The sequence below is a fragment of the Typopeltis vanoorti genome, chromosome 4 (assembly GCF_054136105.1).
Source record: "Typopeltis vanoorti isolate ZY-2024b chromosome 4, IOZ_Tvanoo_1.0, whole genome shotgun sequence".
In the NCBI taxonomy this organism is placed as follows: domain Eukaryota; kingdom Metazoa; phylum Arthropoda; class Arachnida; order Uropygi; family Thelyphonidae; genus Typopeltis; species Typopeltis vanoorti.
The window spans coordinates 8,727,952-8,752,623 of record NC_143552.1 but is presented as its reverse complement, the minus strand read 5'-3'; the positions used below and the strand labels follow the sequence as shown (position 1 = coordinate 8,752,623).

Sequence of the window (24,672 nt, the reverse complement as noted above, 5' to 3'; positions counted from 1 at the left end):
CAGGGCTTCAGAGAGGCATTTCTGCCCCCCCACCCCCACCCAACTGAGAAAATGACAAGAACTTGGCAGAGGATCTAAAAAATGTGTACAAAAAAGGGGTGCATCTTACAGGTCGGTGAATCTTATACGCCAGCAAATACGGTACCTGATAGAATGACTTGCAATTTCACATGGACACTTATGACAGATATACCAACTTAGAAAAAAATAATCTTGGCAATAGTGTTGCCATAAATGGTCGAGGCCGAGAACTTTTCAGACGATCATCTTATGTTGCTGGTTGAGTAGGCCTCCCAAAACGAGTCTATTGATTCCATGGAGGTTACCAAAATAATAATAATAAACTCACATAAATTAATTTCTTCTGGATGATAAGGATGATATCTCAATTACAATAATAATAATAATAATAATAATAATTTTCTGATGCTATGACCAAATTCAATATTCTTGATCTACTATTCCTTTCACTGCATAATGTTGTACAAAGCATTCTGTCCAAAGAGATCTGGGGTTGATGATTGATAGAAACCTGAAGTTTAGGGGACATATTACAAAGGTGGTGAAGGTAACACAGAGGATTGCTGCAATAATGAGAAGGATGCTGACCTGCAGAGATAAAAGAGTTATCATTCCGTTGTATAAGACCCTGATCAGACCGCACTTAGACAATTGTTCTCAGATTTGGTCCTCAGTATTTGAAGGGGATAAATTAACTGTGGAAAGGGTACAAAGGTGGATAACAAAGATGGTTCCAGGACTGTACAATGTTAGTTATGAGGATCAGCTGAGGGAATGTGGACTGCAGAGTTTGGTGGATAGAAGAAGGAGATGTGATATGATTGAGACTTTTAAACTGTTGAGAGGTGGTTACAGGGTTGACACTGGGGAGTTCTTTCGCTTGGTTGAACAGCGAGAAGGAGTGATGACAAGGGGGCCATCCCTGATAGAGTGGTGAGAGTGAGAACAGTCAATGAGCTTAAGAAGTGGTATGATGGACTTTGTGTTTTCTAGGAGGACCTCCCACGATGAGTCCTGATAGACGTGTTTCCTAGGAAGGACCTCCAGTGATGAGTGTTTTTTGACTCCTTGGAGGCCTAAATAATAATATACACAAATAAACAACACTTTTTAATGCATTTTTTCGTAAAGTAAAATCAGGGGTTCCAGTTATAAGAGAGGGCGCGTCATTTTCGAGTAAATATAGTAAGTGTTTCTTGGGCAACTTGACATCCTTCTGTGGCATCCCTTGCTCAGCTTTCTTCAATGATGAGTTACAATGCATAAATATTTTTCTCTCTACTGTTTTTTTTTTCTAACCAACATATTGAAAATCAATTTAATAATATAATAATCTATTTTACACCAAATAACGTTATAAATTTATATATAAATAAGTATTATAAATAAAATAAAATATTATTTATAAATATTATTTAAAAGAGCCTGTGTAGCTCAGTGGAAGTGGCGTTTGCACAGCATGGTGCTTGGCCACATGAAGGAAGACTTGATTTCAAGTCTAGTCGGCGACTAGAGGAAATTTTTCTAAGCCTTTTTCTAGACCGGTTCTCGAGTTACTCGATCTCTGGCATGGGCAAGGAGGTTTTTTCTCCCGGAAACTCAAGAAAATCGACCCGTAGAACCCACATTATTTCAGATATTAAATACGAATGTTAGGGTTAGGGACCACGAGATGGCGGCACTTGTTGAGCCGTCACTCTTCACTGGGTACAGCTTAATTAGTGATAGCCTTGTGGAAGCTATCTTTGATTGGGTACCAGTGGAGATTGAACTGCCCACTCAGTCTCCAAAAAGTTAGATAGGGCGTAAAACGGCTTCGCCTACTCCCTTTATATACGGAAATAAAAAGGTGTTAAGTGATTTTTAAAATTATTATTTATAAAATTATAAATAATATTTATAAAATATTGATATTATAAATAAATAAATATATATATTATAAATTTATAAATAAATAAATTAATTAAGTTACATTAATTTTCCCCTATTAAAAACTGCCCGGCACATCAGCAAATCGATTGGTAAATTTTTGGCACGTGCCACACGTCCGCAACTCGATTTGTAACTTTTTAGCGTGCGCACATAAAAAGGTTCGCCACCAATGTGGTATAACAACAGATAGTAGAAACATTATGAAGAAATCCTTTTATATAACTTTCAGTAATGCAAAAATTTATACCAAGCTAACTCAACATCTATGGATGCATGGATATAATTCTATCTCAAGTGAAAATTCTCCCACCAGCAATGCGGCATAGCACAGAACTCCCCATCACGCTACACGATTTGATAACTGCCTGTACCTCCTGGCCTAAAGATAAATCTCCTGGCACAAACGGGCTCATCACTGAATATTATGTCCTTCAGGGAATAGCTCGGACCTATCCTCTACAGAGTATATGTCGACACCAATACCAATGGCTTCCCACTCAATATGACAACATCTGTCATTAAGCTTATTCCAGAGAAAGGAGACGCGATGAAATTAGGAAACTGGAGATCCATCTCCATCATAAACACGAACTGTAAAATAATATCACAAGCCATTGCCAACAAACTTAAACCCACTCTGAATGAAATAATAGATAGGCATCAGAGCTATTCCATCCCTGGACGATCTATCCACGAAAACTTACACCTCGTAAGGGATCTCATAAGCATAGCCAACAGCAACAGTGAAACAATGGGTCTTGTAACACTAGACCAAGAAAAAGCTTTCGACCGCATTGAAAACCCATACCTATTCAGCTGCTTGAAAGCTTTCGGCTTTGGCTCAGGCAGAACTCATTCTATTAAGATGTTATATGCCAAAGCACATTTCTGCATGAAAATAAACAACGGACTAACCATATCTGTACCATACAGCAGAGGTATTAAACAAGGCTGTCCACTTTCCAGTCCTCTTTACACAATTGCCATTGAGCCCTTTTGTGTAGATTAAGCATGCTGCTTAGGGGATCCTGTCCTAAACTTTCCTACCAAACCATAACTCTGACAGCATATGCTGATAATGTTATAATTATAGGTCACAAAGAAGAGGATTTCCATAACATATAAACAGCATACCAACAATACCAAGCAGCCTCAGGAGCCAAACTAAATGCATATAAAACCACAGGACTGTGGTGTGGCAGATGGAAAAACCGAACCGATTCCCCAATGTCTGGTCACTGGTCAGCAGAGGAAAACAAGTATCTGGGGATTTACCTAGGAAACAGGCCCTCTGATACGGATAAGAACTGGGAAACACTAATTAAACGTTTCAAGCAAGTACTAGGAAAGTGTGCAGCAATACGAGCCTCTGCCTCCACAAGAGGGAGAACAATAATTGTTAACCAAATAGCCACCAGTGTCTTTGGCATACCCTAAAGATTCTCACACCACCAGTGCAATTTATCAAACAAATACAATCAACCATCTCTCGACTCATATGGAACAAGACAAACTGGCTTTCCTACTCCAAGCTATATACTTCTCTCAAAGATGGAGGACAAAACTTGATCTCCATTGACAACAGGATAACAACGTTCCCCACTCGCTTTCTCCTTAATACCCTAGAATAGGAAATGACATGCAAATGCACCATCGAATATATTTTCACTTCTGTCACTAGAAGTTTCTCTTTCTCCACAACCTTCAGGACGACATCAGCACACGTGCCAGTGATAACAAATTTCTACAAAGATACCCTTCGAAGATGGAAGAAGCTAAACCTCCAACACACAGTGAAGACAGCATCCTCGCCTGAAATTCTCATGGACCTCATCTTCCACAACATGATGGTAAGAAACCTGATCACTCAGAAAGAGATTTTCTTTCCTCCATGTAGCTGGTGAGGCGTGAGTATCTTGGGTAACATTCTTTCTTCGAGCCAAACCTGGCGCTTTCCAACATCGCTCGAAAACCTGGAATACGGGAATCAGGCTGAGCAGATACACACTATAAAATCCACTTTTCAAGCTTCTATGCCTGATAGCATAACGGAAGTGCGGCTTAGCCCTCCTGACTCAAAAGATCCGGTGCATATCTTTCTGATAAAAACGAATAATAATTCATGGTAGAAACTTACGCTCAGCAACATCAACATAATCTACAGCACTCTAATACAACAGTCGAATCAAAGAGCTTTATTGGAAAATCCTGCATCTTCCCACCAAAACTATTTCGATGGAGCCTACCATATTGGTAAAGAACCACCAAAGCCATCGCAGATATTTAGTGGAGAATGTGGCATAATGTGTTACCTACTCCAACTATATTACGAAAATTTAACGCGGATGTCTCAGATAACTGCCTGTTCTGCTACCGATCAGGAACAGTCCAGCATATCTACTTGGAATGCCCAGTCGATACCCAGTTAATCCGTTTGGCTCGGGAAACGGCAGTGGCAGTCTTCATACAGAAGAGGAGTATTTCAATTTCGTCCATGCAGAGTCAAACAATCATTCATTCGGCAATTTCCTCTTCATCACTGCGAAAGCGGTAATAGACAGCTTCTACCTCAGACATACGAGATCAGACAGCACAGCAACTTCACAGAGAGAGAGGCAGCTGACCAACTCATTGGAGCCTTCAAATAAAAGATAAGAAGTCGGATCCTACACGAGCATCATCACCACAGGCAAAACAACACCTTGGATCAGTCGTGGCGAACCTTTTTATGTGAGCGTCCCAAATATTTAAAAATCAGGTTACTGACGTAGTGGCGCGTGCCAAAAATTTACCAATCGAGTTGCTGATGTGCCAAGCAGTTTTCAATAGGGAAAAAATTAATAGAAAATTAATCTAACTTAATTAATTTATTTATTTATAAATTTACAATATATATATTTATTTCCAATATTTTATAAATAATCATTTCTAATTTTACAAATAATGTTATAATTTATTTATAATATTTATTTATATATAAATTTATAATATTATTCAGTGTAATTTATTATTCAGTATTGATTATCGTATTATTAAATTGATTTCAATGATGCTGGTTTGAAAAAAAAAACGGTAGTGAGAAAAATATTTATGCATTGTAACTCACCATAGAAGACAGCTGAGCAGGGAAAGCACCAGAAGGATGTCAACTTGTCGGCGAAACGCTTACCGTATTTACTCGAATATAACTTGTCCTCGCGTATAACTCGCACCCCTGATTTTACTTTACGAGAAAAGACATTAAAAAGTTTTGAGTATATATCTCGCACACGAAAAATGTTTGAACATTGGAAGTATTTTCACTTCGTTAGAGTTATAAATTATATATTTAGTTTAACCTTTATTCAAGTGTAAGCAAAGAAAGATTGTGCCTGAAGCATCTTCTGGACTGACTTCACATGACTTGCCTTAGTATCCCACAATGCAAAGCACATCTGCTTGTGGAGATGTATAATGCTATGCATTATGGAAAGGGTTACTACCCAGACCGGTTTCGACTTTTATTGAGGTCTCTTCAGTCAGAGGTGATACCAAGGTTGAAGCAATGCAGAAGTCATATTTTCACACATTATTAAATTACTCTGGATTAGAGAAAGATGTTGGAAGTGTGACACCTTTTGGCAAATGGTATAGGCAAATATGACTTCTGCATTACTTCAACCTTGGTATCACCTTTGGGTCTGGCTCCCACTGAAGAGACCCCAATAAAGGTCGCAACCGGTCTGGGTAGTGACTCTTCCCATAATTCATAGCATTATACATGTCTGCAAGGAGATGTGCTTTGCATTATGGGATACTATGGCAAGTGATGTGAAGTCAGTCTACCTTTGCCACGAGTTGCCCCAGTCCTGAAGATACTTCAGGGGCAAACTTTATTTGCTTACACTTGAATAAAGGATTAAACTAAATATGTAATTTAATGTTTGAGTATGTTCACGTCGAGGCGATAGTAACTCGCTCCCCCGCGGTTAACAACATGCCCTCCCCAACAGCCATTATACTGCAGATGCAAGAAAAATAAGTGGTTTTATTGCATCCCTGAATAAGGTACAGAGCCTTTTGCAGTCTGTGTAATATATTTCTCAACAAATAGGCAATTACAGACAGCTGGAAAAAAAGTGGCGCTAACTAATGAATCACATGTTCCCTCTCACAGAAACTGTGCTGTACAGACTCAAGCAAAACCATATGTTGCACCAGACACATGGTATCTAACTAAAAACTATCGTCGAATTTTTCAATTACATGAAATAAGTGATTATTTTATTGAATTTGAAATTCTAGATGTCATTATGACAGTTCACAAAAAAGTAACTTCAAATAAAATTCTACCACGAATTGAAACATGCCATATAATGATTGTGTGAGTTCGTCTTCCAGTTCAAATATGCAGCAATAAAATTCAATCAAGAGTTGAAATTTTCTGTGAGTTGAGCGCCCACCGGTAATGAGAAGTTCCGTCGGAACGATAAACAACACCCCTTCGTGAATGTGTTAAAATTAAGAAATATGTAATGAATGTTGTTACGACAGTTTCAGAGGTTATAGAATTCGGTTGAAGAGAATTAGCATTTCAACACAACAATTGTCGGTTGCCTTTGTCTTTGGGTCGCGCGATCTTTTGTTAATACCGCACCAATCATATGCACGTTTTCATAGCTGCTCTCTCGTGTAAAACAAAATTTAACTTGCACGTATTGTAACAATTCAAAAAAAAAAAGGTTGAATAATTTATCTGTTCTATATCTATATAAAAATAAGCCGAAATTTGAAACGTTTTTATGTCATGTTTTTTGTCTTACTGGCTTTCCATCCTGGAACTCTGGGGATTGAGCGCCGTAGGCGCCAGGGGGAAGAGCCCCCTAGTAAGCGTATAAAAGGATATCTGTAAATCGTTGACGTGCCAGCCAAATTCTCGGACGTGCCACCTATGGCACTCGTGCTAGAGGTTCTCCATCTATGACTTAGATCTTTTCCACCAAAACTGGAATCCACGGAATTAACTCTTGGCTGAGCAGGGCGACTGCATCATAGTCCACTTTCCAGCATAGAAGTGACATCAATTCCCCCTCGACAAAAGAAAGGGGGAATAAAGATTTTTTGTACTTAACAGTGCGAGCTGATTAGTATTGCGAATACTAATCAGCTGTCACTCTCATATAAATATATAATATTGTCCTATAGCAACTGTCATGTTCTTCCACATATATGTCAGATTTTATGTTCGTATACAGTATCATGTCAAGATAACTGCTAATGGCTTTAAAAAAATGTAATTCACCTTATAACTGATATTTCTATGTAAAATACCTCAACAAGAGTTGTGAGCATGTAACCTCTCTGCTTGACTGCAGAAACCAAAAACCGGTTAATCCTGTACATAAGATTGTTATGTTTACAATTTAGATGCAAGCTTCTATTAGAAAAGCCTATCCAGATATCGCTACTCCTCAGGGAATCCGTATTTCTTCTAGAAACTGCGGGAGCATACCTTTCATCTTGCATCATCTGAAGCCGCACTTCCAATTATTCCCTCCAACTACAAGGAAATATACCACTTCCTGATATCAGTGCCTCCAACTTCGCCCTGCTTATATTCATCCTTAACCCTCTCATTTACTAAGCTGCACATGCCACCCAGTTTTCAATGGGATCTTCCATAAAAATCGAGGTGTGCCAAACCAGATTCTGACATACAGTGGAGGCTATGGCATAACATCTTGCCAACTCTTACTAAGCTCCACAAATTCCAGCTAAGACAATCAGATCAGTGTCTATTCTGCAAAGTTTCAGGCACCTTGGAACAAACATATCTAATCTGTCCTGCAAACAAAGCGATGATCACCTACTAAGAATACAAAGGAGATCACTAGCAAACAGGAGAAAGAGGGGTGATATGATTGTGATTAACAAACTTCTGAAAAGGTTGATGCAAAATTTCAGTAGATGGTAACAACATTCTTGACAGCATCCATAAAAGTTGAGAATGAATGCTGTCAAGAATGCTGTTAGGGCTAGATTTTTCTTTCATTGAGTAATGCGTGATTGGAATTGATTGCCTTTGGCCGTTGTGTGTGCAACTAACATGAATGAATTCAAGCATAGCTATGATATCTGGGGCGAATAGTATGGCCTTCCTCGATAAGTTCCTAACTCCTTGGAGGTCTCACTTATAATAATAATAATAATAATAATAATAATAATAATAATAATAATAATAATAATAATAATAATATAAAATATGTAAAGTAGAAGAGAGAAAGTAATTAATACTTTTGGAGAGGACAAAAAGAGAAGTAGGAGAACTATGGGAAGCTGCAAAATGTGCAGTAATAGAAGAAGCAAAGAAGACTAAGTAAAGCAACGAGAAAGAAAGATTGTAAATGATGTCAGAATAAACAATTCAAATAAAAGAAGAAAGAAGAAATGAAACTTCAGAGAAACAGAGAAACTGTAAAAACAGAGAAATGTAAAAAAGTAATTTTTGGAGATGTGTGATGGAAGAAAAAGCAGTGAAAAAAAGATGGAAAGAGCATGTAATGGATTTGTCAAGAAAGATATTAATATTGGAGGAGAATTAGACAACAAGGTGCAAAGTTCTAGAAACACGTTAAGCAAGATAAGGAAAAACATCTAACCAAAAGGTGCAAGAAAATTGAAGAAAGCAACATTATACATTATGGGAGGAACAAGAGTTCGATTTAGAAAGATAAATGAAGTGACAGGGAAGTTTATTCCTAGCAATCAAGACAAGGAGCCATCCCTGGAAAGTACGAAAGGAAACTGTGAGCAAGAGGGTGAGGAGTAGTTTCTTTGTGTGGAGGGTGGTGGAACAGTGGAATGCATTGCTTGATAGAATGGTGAGAGCAAGAATGGTCAACGAGTGGTATGATAGACTTTGTGTTTCCTAGGAAGGACCTCCCGCAATGAGGCTCTTGATTCCATGGAAGTCTGAATAATAATTATAATGATAATAATTAAGAATTATAAAAAAGTAATTTTGGAAGTTCACTTATCTAGGAAGCACGCTGAGTCAAGATGGTCGTTCAAAAACAGGCGTTAAATACCGAATTGCTAAGGCAACCGTGGCCCTACAGAAGCTAAAACCATTATGGGGAGATAACAGAATAGCAATCACAACCAGACTAACACTAATTGACACCTTGGTGAATTCTATCCTCTTGTATGGTTGTGAGGCCTTGACTTTATTGAGGGAAGATGAGAGGAGACTCTTGTGCTTTGAAATGAAAACATACAGAAGATTTTTGAGAATTCCCTATACCGCTCACGAAACCAATGAAAATGTCCGAAAACTGATTGATTCAATAGACGAAGAAGGGAAAATATTCTGACAGTCATCAGAAGAAGACAGATGAAATGGTTCGGACATGTGAAGAGGGCTAATGGCATTCCAAAGCAAACACTAGAAGGAATCATTCCCGGGATCAAGGGTTAGGGCAGACCTCGATTAAAATGGACTGATAACATAAAAAAAATGGACAAATTCCTCCCTTTCTCAACTGACATCAAAAACAAGAGACCCAGATGATTGGAGGAGGCTAACAAAGAATATCACCTACCAGCCATGAGTGATCCAAAGGTCCATTTAGGACTACGGGAGAGAAGAAGAAGAAGAAGAATTTTGGAAGATGTTTGATGGGGGGAAAAAACAGCAAAAAAAAGATGGAAAGAGTATGTAAAGGATTTGCAAAGAAAGATATTACTATTGGAGGAGAATTTGAAAGGAGAGAATTTGTGGAGAAACCCATGATAATGAAAAGTGAAGTGATATTAGCAATGGAATTGCTGTCAAAAGGAAAAACTCCTGCAGCTGATGGTGTGTCAGTGGAATTATTGAGAACAGCTGGGAATGAAGTAGTGAATATATTAACTGAAATTTGTCATCAGATTTGGAAGAAAATATACTGACCTAGAGATGGGAAAACATCAATATCCATCCCAATTCCTTAAAAAAAATCAAATTACGAGAATTATAGCACCATCACTTTAATTTCACATGCAAGTAAAGTTATACTGAGAGTGATCCAGCAACAGCTGGAGCCATACGTGCATAGAGAAATGCCACAATAACAGGCAGACTTTAGGCGAAGTAGAGGAAATAGAGACCAGCTAGCAAACATGAGATGTACTATGGAAAGGACAAGAGAATTTCAGAAGAAATGACTCATATATTTTATTGATTATAAGAAAGCTTTTAGTTGCGTGGACCACAACAGATTATGGACTGTAATAAGATCAATGGGAATACCTGAGAATATAATTCTCTCGATAAGAGAGCTGTATGAAAACCAAGGAGCTTCAGTAAATATAGTCTTTGGAGAAACAGACAGTGTTCAAGTGGAATAAGGGATGAAGCAGGGATGTATACTGTCACCCTACTTTTTAACATTTATAGTGACTACATTATGAGAATGGCTAACTTAGACAAAGACCCAGCTGAAATTAAGATTGGTGGCAGAAAAATAAATAATTTAACACATGGAATTGGTACAACCCTCATAGCAGACACTAAGGAAGATCTGGAGTTGCTGCTTCTATTGGTTAAGAGGGAAATCAAGAAAGTCAGACTTAATTTAAACATCCGCAAAACAAAAGTGATGGCTTCTGGCCAGTAGCACACTCAGGATTTAATCTTGGGGGAGGCTGAGTTGAGTAGATGATTTGAGAATACACACTAAGCATCGCATACGACCTATGACTGAGCATCTACAATGATCGCTAATTCATAAGTAGTATAGAAATAGAAGACACGACATAACATAAATTAAAAAAATGAATTAGGAAAAGATTTTTGGAAAATTTTCTAGTGTTTTTTTCCTTTTTCTTTGGCGGGGCCAGGGCCCCTTCCCACCTCTAGGTGCGCCACTGCTTCTGCCAATTTAAACGAATTTATAATATCAAAAAATGCAGCTAATACTTTTTATTCCTTTATGGGAGTAGGCGAGGCCTTTAAACCCTATTTAGCTTTTGCTGAGTGAGTGAACAGTTCAATCTTCACTGGTAACCAATCAGAGATTGCTGGTCCATATCTGTCACCAATCATAGGCTGCACTGATGAAGAGACAGGCAACTAAGTGCTGCCATCTCTTGGTACCTAACCCTAACAGGATATTGTTGGAAGTCTTTTCACTTGTTTATGCTATAAATTTAAGATACCAAGAAATAATATCTTGGTTTAATCCTTTATCCAAGTGTAAGCAAACAAAGTTTGTGCCTGAAGTATTTTCAGGAGTGAGGCAACGCGTGGTAAAGGTGGTATGACTTCACATCACTTGCCTTAGTCGCATAATGCAAAGCACATCTCTTTGCAGACCTGTATAATGCTATAATGACCCTTCCCACAATGCACAGCATTATAAATGATTGCAAGGAGATATGCTTCACATTATGGGATACTAAGGCAAGTGATGCAAAGTCATAACACCTTAACCACGAGTTGCCTCAGTCCGGAAAATACTTCAGGTGCCAACTTTGTTAGCTTACACTTGGATAAAGGATTAAACTAAGATATAATTTCTTGGTATCTTTAATTTATAATTCCTAACAGGATATGCTACTGTCTGAAATAATGTTGGTTCTATAGTCGATTTTCTTTAATTTATGGGATGAAAAATCCAAGTTTCTGGGAGGGAAAAACTGCTTGCCCGTGCCAGAGATGGACTAACTCGGGAACTGGTTGAAGATAAGCTTAGAAAAAGTTCCTCCAGTTGGCGACTAGACTTGAACTTAAGTCTATCTTCGGGCGGTCTATCACAAAGGATGCAAGCGTCACTTCCACTGAGCTACACTCATTGAAAGTTATGATTTACTGGGATCCAAATCAGAAATGACGATAAATGGAAGATGAAATTAAAAGACAGATAGTAATTAAAAAACTGTTAAATCTGGCCAAAATTATGAAAGACAGAGGTGTGAGTAAGGTCACACAAATTAGAATATTCAGAGCAATGGTATTTCTGTATTTCTAGTAGTGATGTATGGATGTGAAAGCTAGATTATTATGAAGAAAGACAGAAAGCGAATTGATTCATTTGAATAGTAGGGTTGGAGGAGACTATAAAGAATCTCATGAACTACAAGATTGACTAAGACGAAGATTTTAGAGAATATAAACACAGAAAGCTCCTTGCAGGCAATGATCACTAAACAGAAGTAATGTACTTTGGACAAATTATGCAAGAGATGAATCATTGGAGTAATGTAGGGAAAGATTGAGGGCATGAGAAGGAGAGGAAGACTGCAAAAGAGTTGGATGGACAACATGAAGGAACTTACCAACTTTAAATTACAGTTGCTGAAAAAAAAGACAAGAGGTAGAGTGAGATGGAGAATATTTGTTCACAAGATCATCGAGAGTCGAAAACGGCGGGTTGGTACATAACAACAAGAGTAGTGCGAAGTAAGTTTAGCGTGTGGACCAAGATAATTTTGTGCCCCGGGCAGACTCCGTGTGTGATGCCCCTAAGTTTTTTTTTTACTTAAGTTATTTCTTATTGTAAGTAAAAGTTTTTTTTTCAAATTATTAAAAATTTCATAACTTCATTATTTCTACTCATTTTTATTCACTCAGATATACTACATAAAAAAGAAGCAAAAATTATTACAAACAAAAATTTTAAATTTTACATTGATATGTCCACCTCTGGGTTATTGTACTCAGGTGTGGTCGCCTGGACTCCTTAGAGATAAAGTGGTAGAAAAGATTTAGAGGCAAGTGACCAAGTTGGTGAGTGGTGTAAGGAATGTTCCCTACATTGATATATTGAGAATTTGTGGATTACAGAAGTTTGTTGATAGGTTGAGAAAAAGAGATATGAGAGAAACATTTAAGCTACTAAACAGTTTTTATAGGATTGATGCAGGAGAAATATTTCAACAGTGAGTAGAAGAAAAAGAAGTCATCCCTGGAAATTAAATAAGAGTGGTTAACAAGGGTGTGAGGACTAGATTTTTCATTTTGAGAGTGGTGAAGGAATAGAATGCGTTGCTTGACTCAGTTGTTAGTGCTTCGCCTGTGAATGATTTCAAGAAGAGGTATGATGGATATTGTGTAGATAGTTTGGGTCTCCGTGGTGAGTCTTCTGACTATATGGAGATGCCAGTATAATAATAATAATAATTTTTATTTGTTTGGCTAGCATTTCGGCTTTCTTCTTCGAAGCTTCCTCAGAGCTTATATGAGGAAAATAATAGATGCCAGTGGTTTCGTAGTTTTTTTTTTTTTTTTTTCATTACACGTCGCTAGCCAGGGGAAGATTCACTATTTATGTATATATGCTTGGGAGCTTATATATGAAGATATATATATCGGTAGAGGCGAGTACACACGCCCACGGACTGCCACTGCATGAGTAAGATTATTTTTGAAGGGGATGGGGATTGGATTTGGATATGGCGTGTTTGTGTCCTTGTAATGGTGTTTGAGAGAGGAATTCGTTATAGGTTTGTCTGTGTAATTTTCATCTAATTTCCAGTCTTGCTATAATATCTATATAGCACCTGTTTCAGCTCTGTAGGTAATAATAATAATAATAATAATAATAATAATAATAATAATAATAATAATAATAACAGGGCCAAAAGGGGCAATCATCTTGATTGTAAGGGAAGTGGCACTCCCGTGGTCCCCTAGCTGGATCTATCCACTTCTTCTACTTTGAGGAAGATCCACTCACTTTAATCTTCCTATAAGGCCTTATCAGCCAACTCTTTTTACTTTATGACCCTTATGCTATTAGAGTACTTGAGGGCCATGGCCTTATAACCATGTCCCATCTATAAACATTTACTTTTAATTATAAATTATAAACATTTATAATTCTACTATAATCTACTCTTTCCCCCTTCAATATACCCTAATCCTCCTATGCGGTTTAAATTTGGAAGAAGGCTAGTTCGGTAGACTTAAGGTAGCAGCCCTAACACTGAACTATTCCATCGTCAGGCTAGTCCCCTGACATGGAGAACATAATTCTACTTTTAAGCTGACAGAAAAAGTTAATCGGAATGAATCTATTGAAAGCGACCCTGGAATGGAAAAGGTAAAACGAAAATGGAAACGGCAAAATATAATACATATAGCAAACTGGAATGTAAGAGGAATAGCATATAAAAAATAGAATTAGACCAAATATTAAATGAAAGAAATTTTAAAATAGCAGTAATCACTGAAACAAAAAAGAAATTAAAAGGAACCATGAGAATCGAAAATTTTAATATGATATACAGAGTTGACAGAGACCAAAGAGCACAAGCAGGAGGCATGATTTGGATTCATAACTCCCTTTCAAAACAGTTAAAACATTATAAATTATGGAATGAAAGAATAATAGAAGCTAGAATAAAAATAGATAGAGGTTATTTAACAATAATTGGTTTATATGCCCCAGAAGAAGGAAGCGAACAGAATTTTATAATCAGCTACAAAATATTTATAATAAAATAAATAAAAATGATTATGTAATTTTATCAGGAGACTTAAATGCAAGAATTAGAAACACGAAAATTAATAATAATATAGGAACATGTGGAGAACATACTCTAAACAGGAATGGTAAAAAATTGATTTACTTTGTAGTTTATGATAACCTAAAATTAATGAATTCTTTCTATAAACATAAAGACATACATGAATATACTTGGGCAGCAAGAGGATGGAAATCAATATTCGATTATTTTATCTTAAATGAAAAGACATCAAAGTTTTCGTTAGATGTTAGAGTTCACAGAGGATATGAAATAAGCAGCGACCACTTCCTCGTTAAAATAAAATTAAGATTACCACCGAAATGGCTACAAGTAACAAGAACAGAAAGGAAATTTAAAACATTTGTTTATAAAACTAGACTATTAAATTAAATGACACAAATATGCAATGGCTATATGAACAAAGAATTAACCAATATCTAGATAAAATAAAGCAAAATGAAGAAATAGAAATAGAATGGCTTAATAAAAAAACGATACTAAATGCAGCAGCAAATGAAAGCTAAGAAAAACCAAAAAATTCAATAAAAGGAAAAAACTGAAGATCTGGGATGATACAACCAAAGAAATAACCCAAATGAAAAAAAAAGCCCATCATAAATGGTTAAGCAGTAAAAGATTAGAAGATGAAATAGAATATAAAAGAATAAGAGCCATAGCTGAAAGAGAAGTCAGAAAAAGATAGCGAATCATGGAACAAATTCGTTTCTAATTTAGAACATGATTTATATAAAATAAGACCCAATGTATACAAGATTTTGAAACACCTAAATGCAGATACTAAAGAAAACATAAAATTAAACACCAAATTGAAATTAGAAGAATTGTAGCCAGATAAATATTTTAAATAAGAGAACTGGAAAATATTTAATGAAAATGATAAGGAAATAACTAAAGAAGAATTAGAAATCAGCCTGAAAGAAACAAAAAACGGAAAATCACCTGGAGAAGATAAGCTAGGTTCAGAGCTAGATAAATATGCAGGAACAAGATTCAAAGAAAGACTCCTATTATTTTTAAATAAAATGTATACAACTGGTAACCCCCCCAATAGAATGGAAAAAAGCAATTGTGATTCCTATCTTTAAAAAAGGTAATAGAGATGACCCTAAAAACTATAGAGGTATCAGTATACTAAATTCCTGTTACAAAATATATAGCAGAATCTTAAATAGCAAACTAATGAAATATTCCGAAAACTTTATTTTAGAAGTACAGAATGGATTTAGAAAAGGACGATCATGTATAAACCCAGCCTTTTGCCTAAAATTAATAATAGAGAAAAGAAGAGAATACAATTTAGAAACACATATTGCATTTATTGACTTTGAAAAAGCATTTCACAAAGTTAAAAGAAGCATTTTATTTAACATATTAAAAGAAAGACAAATACCAAATAATATCCTAAAAACTATCATAAGTATATATGAACATAATCAAATACAAATAAGATTAAATCATGAGCTATCATATACGAGAGAGATAAACCAAGGGGGTCCTACAGATTCCCCCTCTTAGAAACTCTCTTTAATATTTACGTAAATGAAATAATAATAAAATGGAATAAAAATTTCCATCAAGGTATTAAACTTTCCTAATGTGTTCTCTTACTGTGAACTTAAACACTCTCCTTTTTTCCGACGACCAAATAATAATTGCAAATTCTGAAGATAACTTACAGAAAGCTATTTTAGATCTAAACGAGATAGCCGAAGATTATGGTATGATAATATCAAGAGAAAAACCAAAAACTATGGTCTTTAAAGGACAAGATCCAGCAAGAACTAAGAATGTAATAGATAACAAAATCTTAGAACAGGTGAAGTTATTTAACTACCTAGGATGAATGATCACATATGAAAATGAAAAAGATATAAACGTAAAAATTGCAAAATATTTAAAAATAACAGGTGTAATTTACTCTATATTTAAACCAAACCTAGTTCAAACACAAACCAGACTAAAAGTACACAATACATTAGCCCTACCAGTCTTATTGTATGGAAGTGAAATCTGGACAATAAAACAAAAAGACAAACGAAGATTAATAACAGCAGAAATGAAGTTTATGAGAAAACTGCAACGTATGCTCTATTTGATCACAAAAGAAACGAAGAAATTATGAAAGAATTAAACTAAGAATCAGTAATAGAAATAATAATTTAAAAATATAAACATAAATCGATGGAACACGTTCAAAGAATGAAAACAGAAAGATTACCAAAACAAGCCTTAAAGTACAAGCCATTAAGAAAAAGAAAACCAGGACGTCTTCTTAAAAGATTCAACGATGACTTCTAAGGCCGGAACAGGCCACGCTAGGCCTAAATCCTTGATATGCATGATGATGATGATGATATGAAGAAGAAGAAGTCTGTGTAGCTCAGTGCAAGTGGTGTTTGCATTCCTCAACGCTAAATCACCCGAAGATAGACTTAAGTTCAAGTCCATTCGCCGACTAGAGGAACTTTTTCTAAGCCTTTTTTCAACCGGTTCCCGAGTTAGTCGACCTCTGTCACAGGTGTGAACCTTCATTTGAAAAAGGTTCACATCCTAGACGAGGTTGAACATGCTTCTTTCTAGCTAAAGGGCATCGTCGATATATCTATTGCATGACAAGCAAGAGGAAGAAAAAAAATCGAAATGGTGACGTTGGTAGGCAGTTAAAGGTAGGAGGATCATGATGAAAACCAAGTGCTACACTTATTTAATGAGTTCCATGTTCAGTGCTTTGCATTTTGGAGATTTGAAAATATGTACTGTATTTGCAGAATTGTGCTCCAGGATGTAGAGGAGTTTCATTCTAGATCTGGAGTATTTAGTTTTCATCTTATTTCTGAAAAAAAAAAAAAAAAAAAAAACTGAAGGGAATCTACACAGAAATAACTAAAGAAATATAAGGACTCTTAAATGTCTGTTATGTGGAGATATCGAGAGAATATAAATTTCTGAGTGTAGTGGGTATTCAGTAAAGAGGTGATATAATTAGAAATGTTAAAGTCATTCTGAGGATTTTACAGAAACATCATTCTCTCTTTCTATGGTTAGTAGGCTCTTGTGTGCCAATAACTTTCCAAGCCCCCTTGGATTTCATAGCCGTTATTCCAGAATAGGGTGGTAGCCCATTGTCTATAGGATTTTTTGTATGTAAATATTACTGTTCTTCTGGTTCGTTTTGCCTGTTTGCGGGATGAAAATCTGAAGTTTTTGGGAGGGAACAACCTGTCATCCATGTATTAGTCTGCTGACTTCTTTGAGGTTTATAAGCAGTATCATACGAAACTGGCCAGAAGAACACAAGCAGAGAAGCGACATAATACACGGGACTCAGCCTTAGTTGCTTTGGTCTTAATTCTAAACAAACCCATAGAAGGCTATAAAAAATAATAAATAAAGTAGGGTGGCTGCTGTTAACTTGACAAAAATGTAGTATAATAGTAATCTGATGACAAGTGAGTTGAAATTTGTTGATCATAGTCGCAATAAGAAAGCGATAGCTGATCAAGAAAGTGGAATAGTCGCATAGGAAATAGTCTGGAAATTGGGTAAAGAGATTGAAGGACAAATTTAGGCAGGTACAGAATGAGTCGAGACAGTCCGAAAAGAGAATGGCTATTGAAAATACAAAATAGAAGGCGCTTGTAAATAAAGGAGTTGAAGTTTAATGATGGGAATAGAAACTCGGATAGTAAAATAATTGGAGAGAGAGAGAGAGAGAGAGAGAGAAAGAGAGAGAGAGAGAGAGAGAGAGAAAAAAAGAGAGAGAGAGAGAGAGAGAGAGAGAGAGGTGTTTTGTCATGTTGGAAGAGTTTAGAAATGTTATACAAGTAAAGTGATATAAGTAATATTAGATCATATATTATGTTATACATTATATTATACAAGTAATATTAGATCCAGCATTATTTCAAATCCGAATGTAGAAACCATGAAAGTTTCGTAAAATAAGTTGACCAGAGAGCTCACGGAAATACACTCACCAGCATTCACGAGTTGCCTTAATACTTAGAAGACATAGGCGCCACCCAAGCATCTATATACAAGGCCTGTTAAAAAAAAAAGACCGAACTTTTGCTATAAAGACTTTATTACTCATTTTACACTTTAAGCACTGTCCCCCCCTTCAATGTAGTCCCCTATACTGGCGATACGCCGTTCCCACCATTTCTTCCATTGTTGGAATGCTTCCTGGAACGCACTTTCTGCGATGGTGCGCAGTTCTCTTATCGCATTTTCCTGAATCTCCTCTATGGCTTGGAAACGACGTCCTTTCAAAGTAGTTTTATGTTTGGGAAACAGAAAAAAGTCTGCTAGACTTAAGTCCGGAGAATAGCGTGGATGGGACACAATGGATATCTGATGTTTTGCCATAAAACTGCGAATGAGGAGCAGGTTTGGTTTTCTCACAATTCAGGCCTCTACCTGCGCGCATCTTCCTTCAAACGCATAAAACTTCCTGGTACAACTCTTTGTTTACCATCCGACCACGCGATACAAATTCATAATGGACAATGCCTTTCCAATTAAAAAACACAACCAACATCACTTTGATCTTTGACTAACTCATCTGCTTTTTTTGGTCGAGGAGACCCTTTCCCCATCCACTGTGACACACACACACACACACACACACACACACACACACACACACACACACACACACACACACACACACACACACACACACACACACACACACACACACACACACACACACACACACACACACACACACACGTTGTTCTTCAATCTCTTTCATTGTCACTTTGTCATTAATCCGATGAACAGCTTGTCAGCTTGTGAACATGCTCACTTCAGCGGATGTAACTCGATGACTAATGCTCATCTCAGAACGAGGAAAAATGGCAATTTGTTGTCAAGACCTGTCGCTAGGTGCGCTCAGTAGCTGCAGCGTGCTCTTTATGCCTGCGGCGCGCTATTTAAAAAGTTCGGTCTTTTTTTGAACACCCCTCGTATTCGCCTTATATTAGTCCATTTTGATAAAGTTTCACTTGCCTGACAGATGTTTCGAACTGGGTGGTTCTCCTCAGAGACCAGGCAGAAACATTAAGACAGCAAAAAATCTCGTTCAGTTCTAAGAAACTCGAAATGTCAGAGAGATGTATTTTTCGTAAGAAAACGCTCGGTCGGTGCGTAAAAGGATTTACTAAAATAAACGGCCAAAAGTCTTCAGTTCCGCGATGCAAAATTATACAAACAAAGTGTATATGAGATCCAGCATTATTTCAAAGCCGAATGTAGAAACCATGAAAGTTTCGTAAAAATAAGTTGACCAGAAAGCTTATGGGAATACACTCACTGTCATTCACGAATTGCCTTAGCGAGGACTAAGGCAATCACAGGCGCCGCCCAAGCGTCTATATATTCGCCTTCTATTAGTCCATTTTAATAAGGTTTCATAAGGTTGGCAGCTGTTTCCAGGGAAAAACATTCATCGACACGGTTCCGACAGAGGCTACGCCGGAAAACACCATTCCTGAGAGACTCAAATTGCTCTCTCAAGGCACCCCCCCCCCAAAAAAAAAAAAAAAAAATACATGAAGTTCCCCTCAGCGGGTGACAGACCCGGAAGAAACCTTAAGAGAGTAAAAACTCTCGTTCAGTACTAAGGAACCCGTGCTTATTTTTTCGTAAGCGAACTCTCGGTCGATGCATAAAAGTATTTACTAAATTTAAGAGCCAAAAAGTTTCAATTCGGTGCAAAATTATACAAGTATTAATTGATATTAGACTCAGCATTATTTCAAAGCCGAAATGTAGAAACTATGAAAGCTTCGTAAAATATATCTGTCTGACATTTCGAGTTCCTTACTACTAAACACGAGTTTTTGCTCTCTTAAGGTTTCTACCTAGTCTCTTTTTTAGTTTTAAAATGTTTTAAATGTACACTTGTAAGAACAGACAGAAGGAGTAAATGACTGGAGGAGGGGGGGGGAACAAACGATTTTTGAGAAACTGAAGAGATACCATAAGAACTGCGAGTGCTGTCAGCACCAGTAAAAAAGTATATTTGTGAGGTAGAATTCAGAGAATGTTCCCTGTGTGTGAGAGAGAGAGGGATAGAGCTTTTTTGTTTTTCTACTGTAGATAGCAATATCTGAGTGAGAATGGTAGGAAAAGTTTGGTGATAGGTCATGAGAGAGACAGAGAAATTAGAATTCTGTGAGTGCGTAATATTAGGGAGAGGCATACAATGATGATACGGGAGATATCATTACCTCTCGTATCACCCCAAAGTTGTTCTCTTTGGCCTCAAAGAGAGCAATTGAGGCGAATATTTTGGAATCATAAGAATTATAGGAAGATAGGGAGATAAGGGGATAATCAATATGTTTACACAGAAATGCAAGAAATGACCAACAAATGGAGTCTGGGGCCTTAATGAAATTGATTGATCCACAAATGACTGCTGTCAGCGAGACATGGTTGAGAGATGATACACTGATGGAAATATAATGCGATGGATACTGCATTTTTTTGGAAAGATAGAAGGTATAAAAGAAAGGTGAAAAATTGCTGCTGTTGTCTGAAAAGTTGTGTTTCTTTCATTTGGAGAGGTCATGGGATAATAATGATAATGACTTTAAGGTATGAGGCGGGGTGCAATGGAAGCGAACAGGAATGTTTAGCGGAGGTGGAGGGGTTGCTATATGCTGAAATACAGAGTAGGCGATTCTGCAATGTTCAGAGAGATCGGATTAGTAAGAAACGGGTGTGATCATCATGGGCAACTTTAACTATGGAAGCAGATGCAATATATGAGTACGAAATGAAGAACGTGTTCATCGAGCTGCTAACATGTGGTAGTGGCAAGTTGCCATTACGCTGGAAGAAACACTTATATTTCTTTATACTTATATAAATATTTCTTCAGGAATAGTTACCAACATTAGAAATACACTATGTTGACAAAAGTATCTGGACATCTAGTTGGTAAAGATATGCATTTTAATTACATTTCTAGTACCAAGTGAAACCACCTTTGGCCTGAATGATAGCAACTACCCTTCGTAGCATCTTTCAATCAATTTCTGATACGTCGCATCAGAAATATTCTTCCATTTATCGCGTGAAGCTACCATATTGCTTATGCTGATGACGACCGCTGTGGTCTAGAGCGGATTCGGCCATCTAATTCGTCCCAAAGATGTTCGAGGGGGTTGAGGTCTGCACTCTGAACCGGCCAGAGTCCAAACCTTCAACGTTGTTTTGTGGAAGCCAGTCTTGGATACGCAGTATGGCATGGAGCATTGTCGTAATAAAACATGCAAGAGTTACTGCTGAAATACTTCCACAGCGTCAGAAGCATGAAGTTGTCCAGGGTGTCCAGTTAGCCATCAGATATCATAGTTTTGAGCATGCCTATCAACGGACAAAGCTCCCATTCAACTGAAAAACGTCATACCATTACCGAGCTTTCACCAAACTTGACAGTTGGAATATGCATTCCTGCCAGAACCGTTCCTAGGGTAATCTCCAAATGTAAACACGATCATCAGAGTGAAGCGTGATTCATTGCTCCACAGACCCCTGTCTCTGCGGACAGGTCTAATGCTGAAATGCAGGACAGTTCTAATGCTGCGTCCCTGCAGCATTTTCCAGGTTGACTGCAAGGTCCGCCGCTGACGACGTGCGGGATGCTCGAACATCTAGAGACAGAGCTTGTCGATCTCGGTCAGTGACATCCCAAGGCGTTTTCCTGCTGTGAGAGCACCATCAACTTTCCTTTTACGAATGACATAAGGAACGGTGGATTTCTGTATACTGAGACGGGTAGCAATGTCACGGGCTGAAAGATTCGAATTTGCATGCCACGTAAGGTGTCATGTCAATACTTTTGTCATCATAGTGTATATCGCCGGTAATGGCAGAAAGTCAGGTGAGTACAATAAAGATAGAGTGATTTTCAATGGAATATACATTGCATTATCTGGAGGCCAGCAATGAGAATCCAGGAATTTTGAAAATAGGAAACAAACACTGATATAGAAAACAGTATCATATCCACTAAAGATCCCAGACGGTTTCTCAGAGAGATCATCTTCATAATGATATCATAATGGCTCAGTGCCGAATCTTGTTAACATCGCTACAGCTAGAGTAATGATTCTGTTCTGGGATTCAAAGCAGTTCCTTAGTCATAGTACTCGACACCAAAGCAGCTTTCCTAACAAGTATTTTAGCTATGTAGGTAGATGTAGCTCTTAGAGTCTCCGTAGGCCAGTCGGTATAGACGAAGCTCAGGTCTTTGGTCAGAAAGACCTGGGTTCGGTTCCCGTCCATGACGTGAATCTTTATCTGGTCTCTTTCGACTAAAAGTGAGTCAGCCAGTTCATACGGAGGTGGAGGGTTTTTCTTCCGGAATCTAGAGTTTTTCGTCCCTCACAACAGGCAAACCGGCATCGTGAACAAACATGCACTTCTACAGACCTACAGACAAAAATACCTCTCTCTGCCCAACGTCAGGCTCTGCGACAAGTCGGTTGGGTCGCGTGCGTAAGGTCGCATCATGTAAGAAGACAGACCCCTAATAGACGGGATAAGACACAAGAGGAAGAAGAAGGTAGATTACATATGAAGTCGCAGCCCCAAGCCATGTAATAAATGCAAAAGTTCTGAACAATGCGTTGCCACACGAGTCTTCAGACCTTTGGAGAAAACAAAAGCACCCTTAGAATGGATAAAGGCCGTACTTGTTGGCATCCTACGTTGGATGCCAACAAGGAAAAATCGTTCAAATCCTGTCTACCAATATGAATCCCACCATGAAAGGATTCCATGAGTGATATGGAATCTGTGCTCTGAGGGCAAAACATGGAACAGTCATGTGACATATGCAGGATGATGGTTCCGCATTAGGTAATGAAATTGATAAGGTTGTTAGTTGAAAAGCAGGGAGTCATCCACTTAGCAAACAGTTGAGCAAATTTCTTTCTTCCTTTCTTTTATGATTACATTAGAATTTGCTCTGTTCCTACTTGGAGTATTGAAATTGATTGGAGTTAGAAAGAAAATACTAACCAGCAGCTAGGAAACAAATGATGGCTCAGTTAACCAATGATTTAATGTTTTTCTGCACAATCTTAATTATTTTTTATCATCCTTGTATTTGTAAAGTATTAATTATGACTGTATCGACATGGGGTTTTTGCAAACTACAGACACGAGCTCGGGATGGTCTTTGGAATGAATTTTGTGACAGAATTATGAAATTGCATTTTCATTATCCACAGAGCAGCGTTAATATGACTCACCATGCCCATTTGTTTGTGCATTGTCTGTTGTTGCTTTCCCCCCACGTGTAGTTTCAGCAGTGACCATGTGTTGCGCTTTCGTTGTAGCGAGCTGCCACTGATGCATCTCACATTCACCGTGTTTAGAGTGTTACAGCTTCTTAGATGCACGCATCACGAAGTTAAGTCGGCGAATATCGGTACTATTTGTTTATATTCATTGGTAGTTAGGAAAAAAACATTTTCTAAGATGAAATACCTAAAACACCTTAGAGATCAGCGTTATCTGATGAGCCTTTCCAATTGATTTTGGTGATTTGGAACACTAGCTTTGAACCCCCAATGTCTCGTAATTATGTCCATACTGCTGATTTCCACAAAATCTGTTTAAACACAATTACACTGTATTTTGTTAACAAAAATTGTGTACAATTTTTGTGATGCCTCAGGTCTCTCTGAGAGAATGTTTGCCGACTCCTGGTGTAGACAGTACGACATTTCACTAAATATGTAGTGAAATAGGAATGTACATAAGGTGTACTACTGTTATTCATGAAAGTTCAGAAAATGGACCTTACTGTAATGCGGTTTTTCTACTTAATTTTAAACCATTCATTTCTAAGATGAGCATTTTAATTTTGAAAATTTACTAAATGTTTCGAAATAAATACAAAACAGAAAATTTTACCTTTTTTGCGAGATGTAATACTGTTCTAAGAATTCCCTCGCCTGATCTAAGACTTCATCTTTTGGTTTTGAATGTGCTGGAAGAAGAATTCCTGATTGACCAGCCATTAATGCTCCATTGCAATAAGATTTTTCACACCCGATTGGCTGTAAAATAAAAATAAATTGTGTGTGATTAAAAATGGAGTATCGTATTTTCAAGCTTCATATCTATTGACCAGTAATTGAAATTGCTTAATAGTGTCGTTTCTCCTACAACGCATTATACGAG

The 24,672-nt window shown here is 37.3% G+C and overlaps 1 protein-coding gene across 2 annotated transcripts in view; it reads right to left on the bottom strand.

The window, feature by feature from the left end:
- LOC150107093 (nitric oxide synthase 1-like) overlaps positions 1 to 24,672 on the bottom strand; it is a 281,501-nt gene that overhangs the window by 245,304 nt on the left and 11,525 nt on the right. For both annotated transcript variants that reach the window (XM_090391631.1, XM_090391632.1), the window contains exon 2: positions 24,403 to 24,548. In XM_090391631.1, the coding sequence (XP_090247757.1) occupies positions 24,403 to 24,548 (146 nt within the window). The remainder of the gene's footprint in view (positions 1 to 24,402; positions 24,549 to 24,672) is intronic.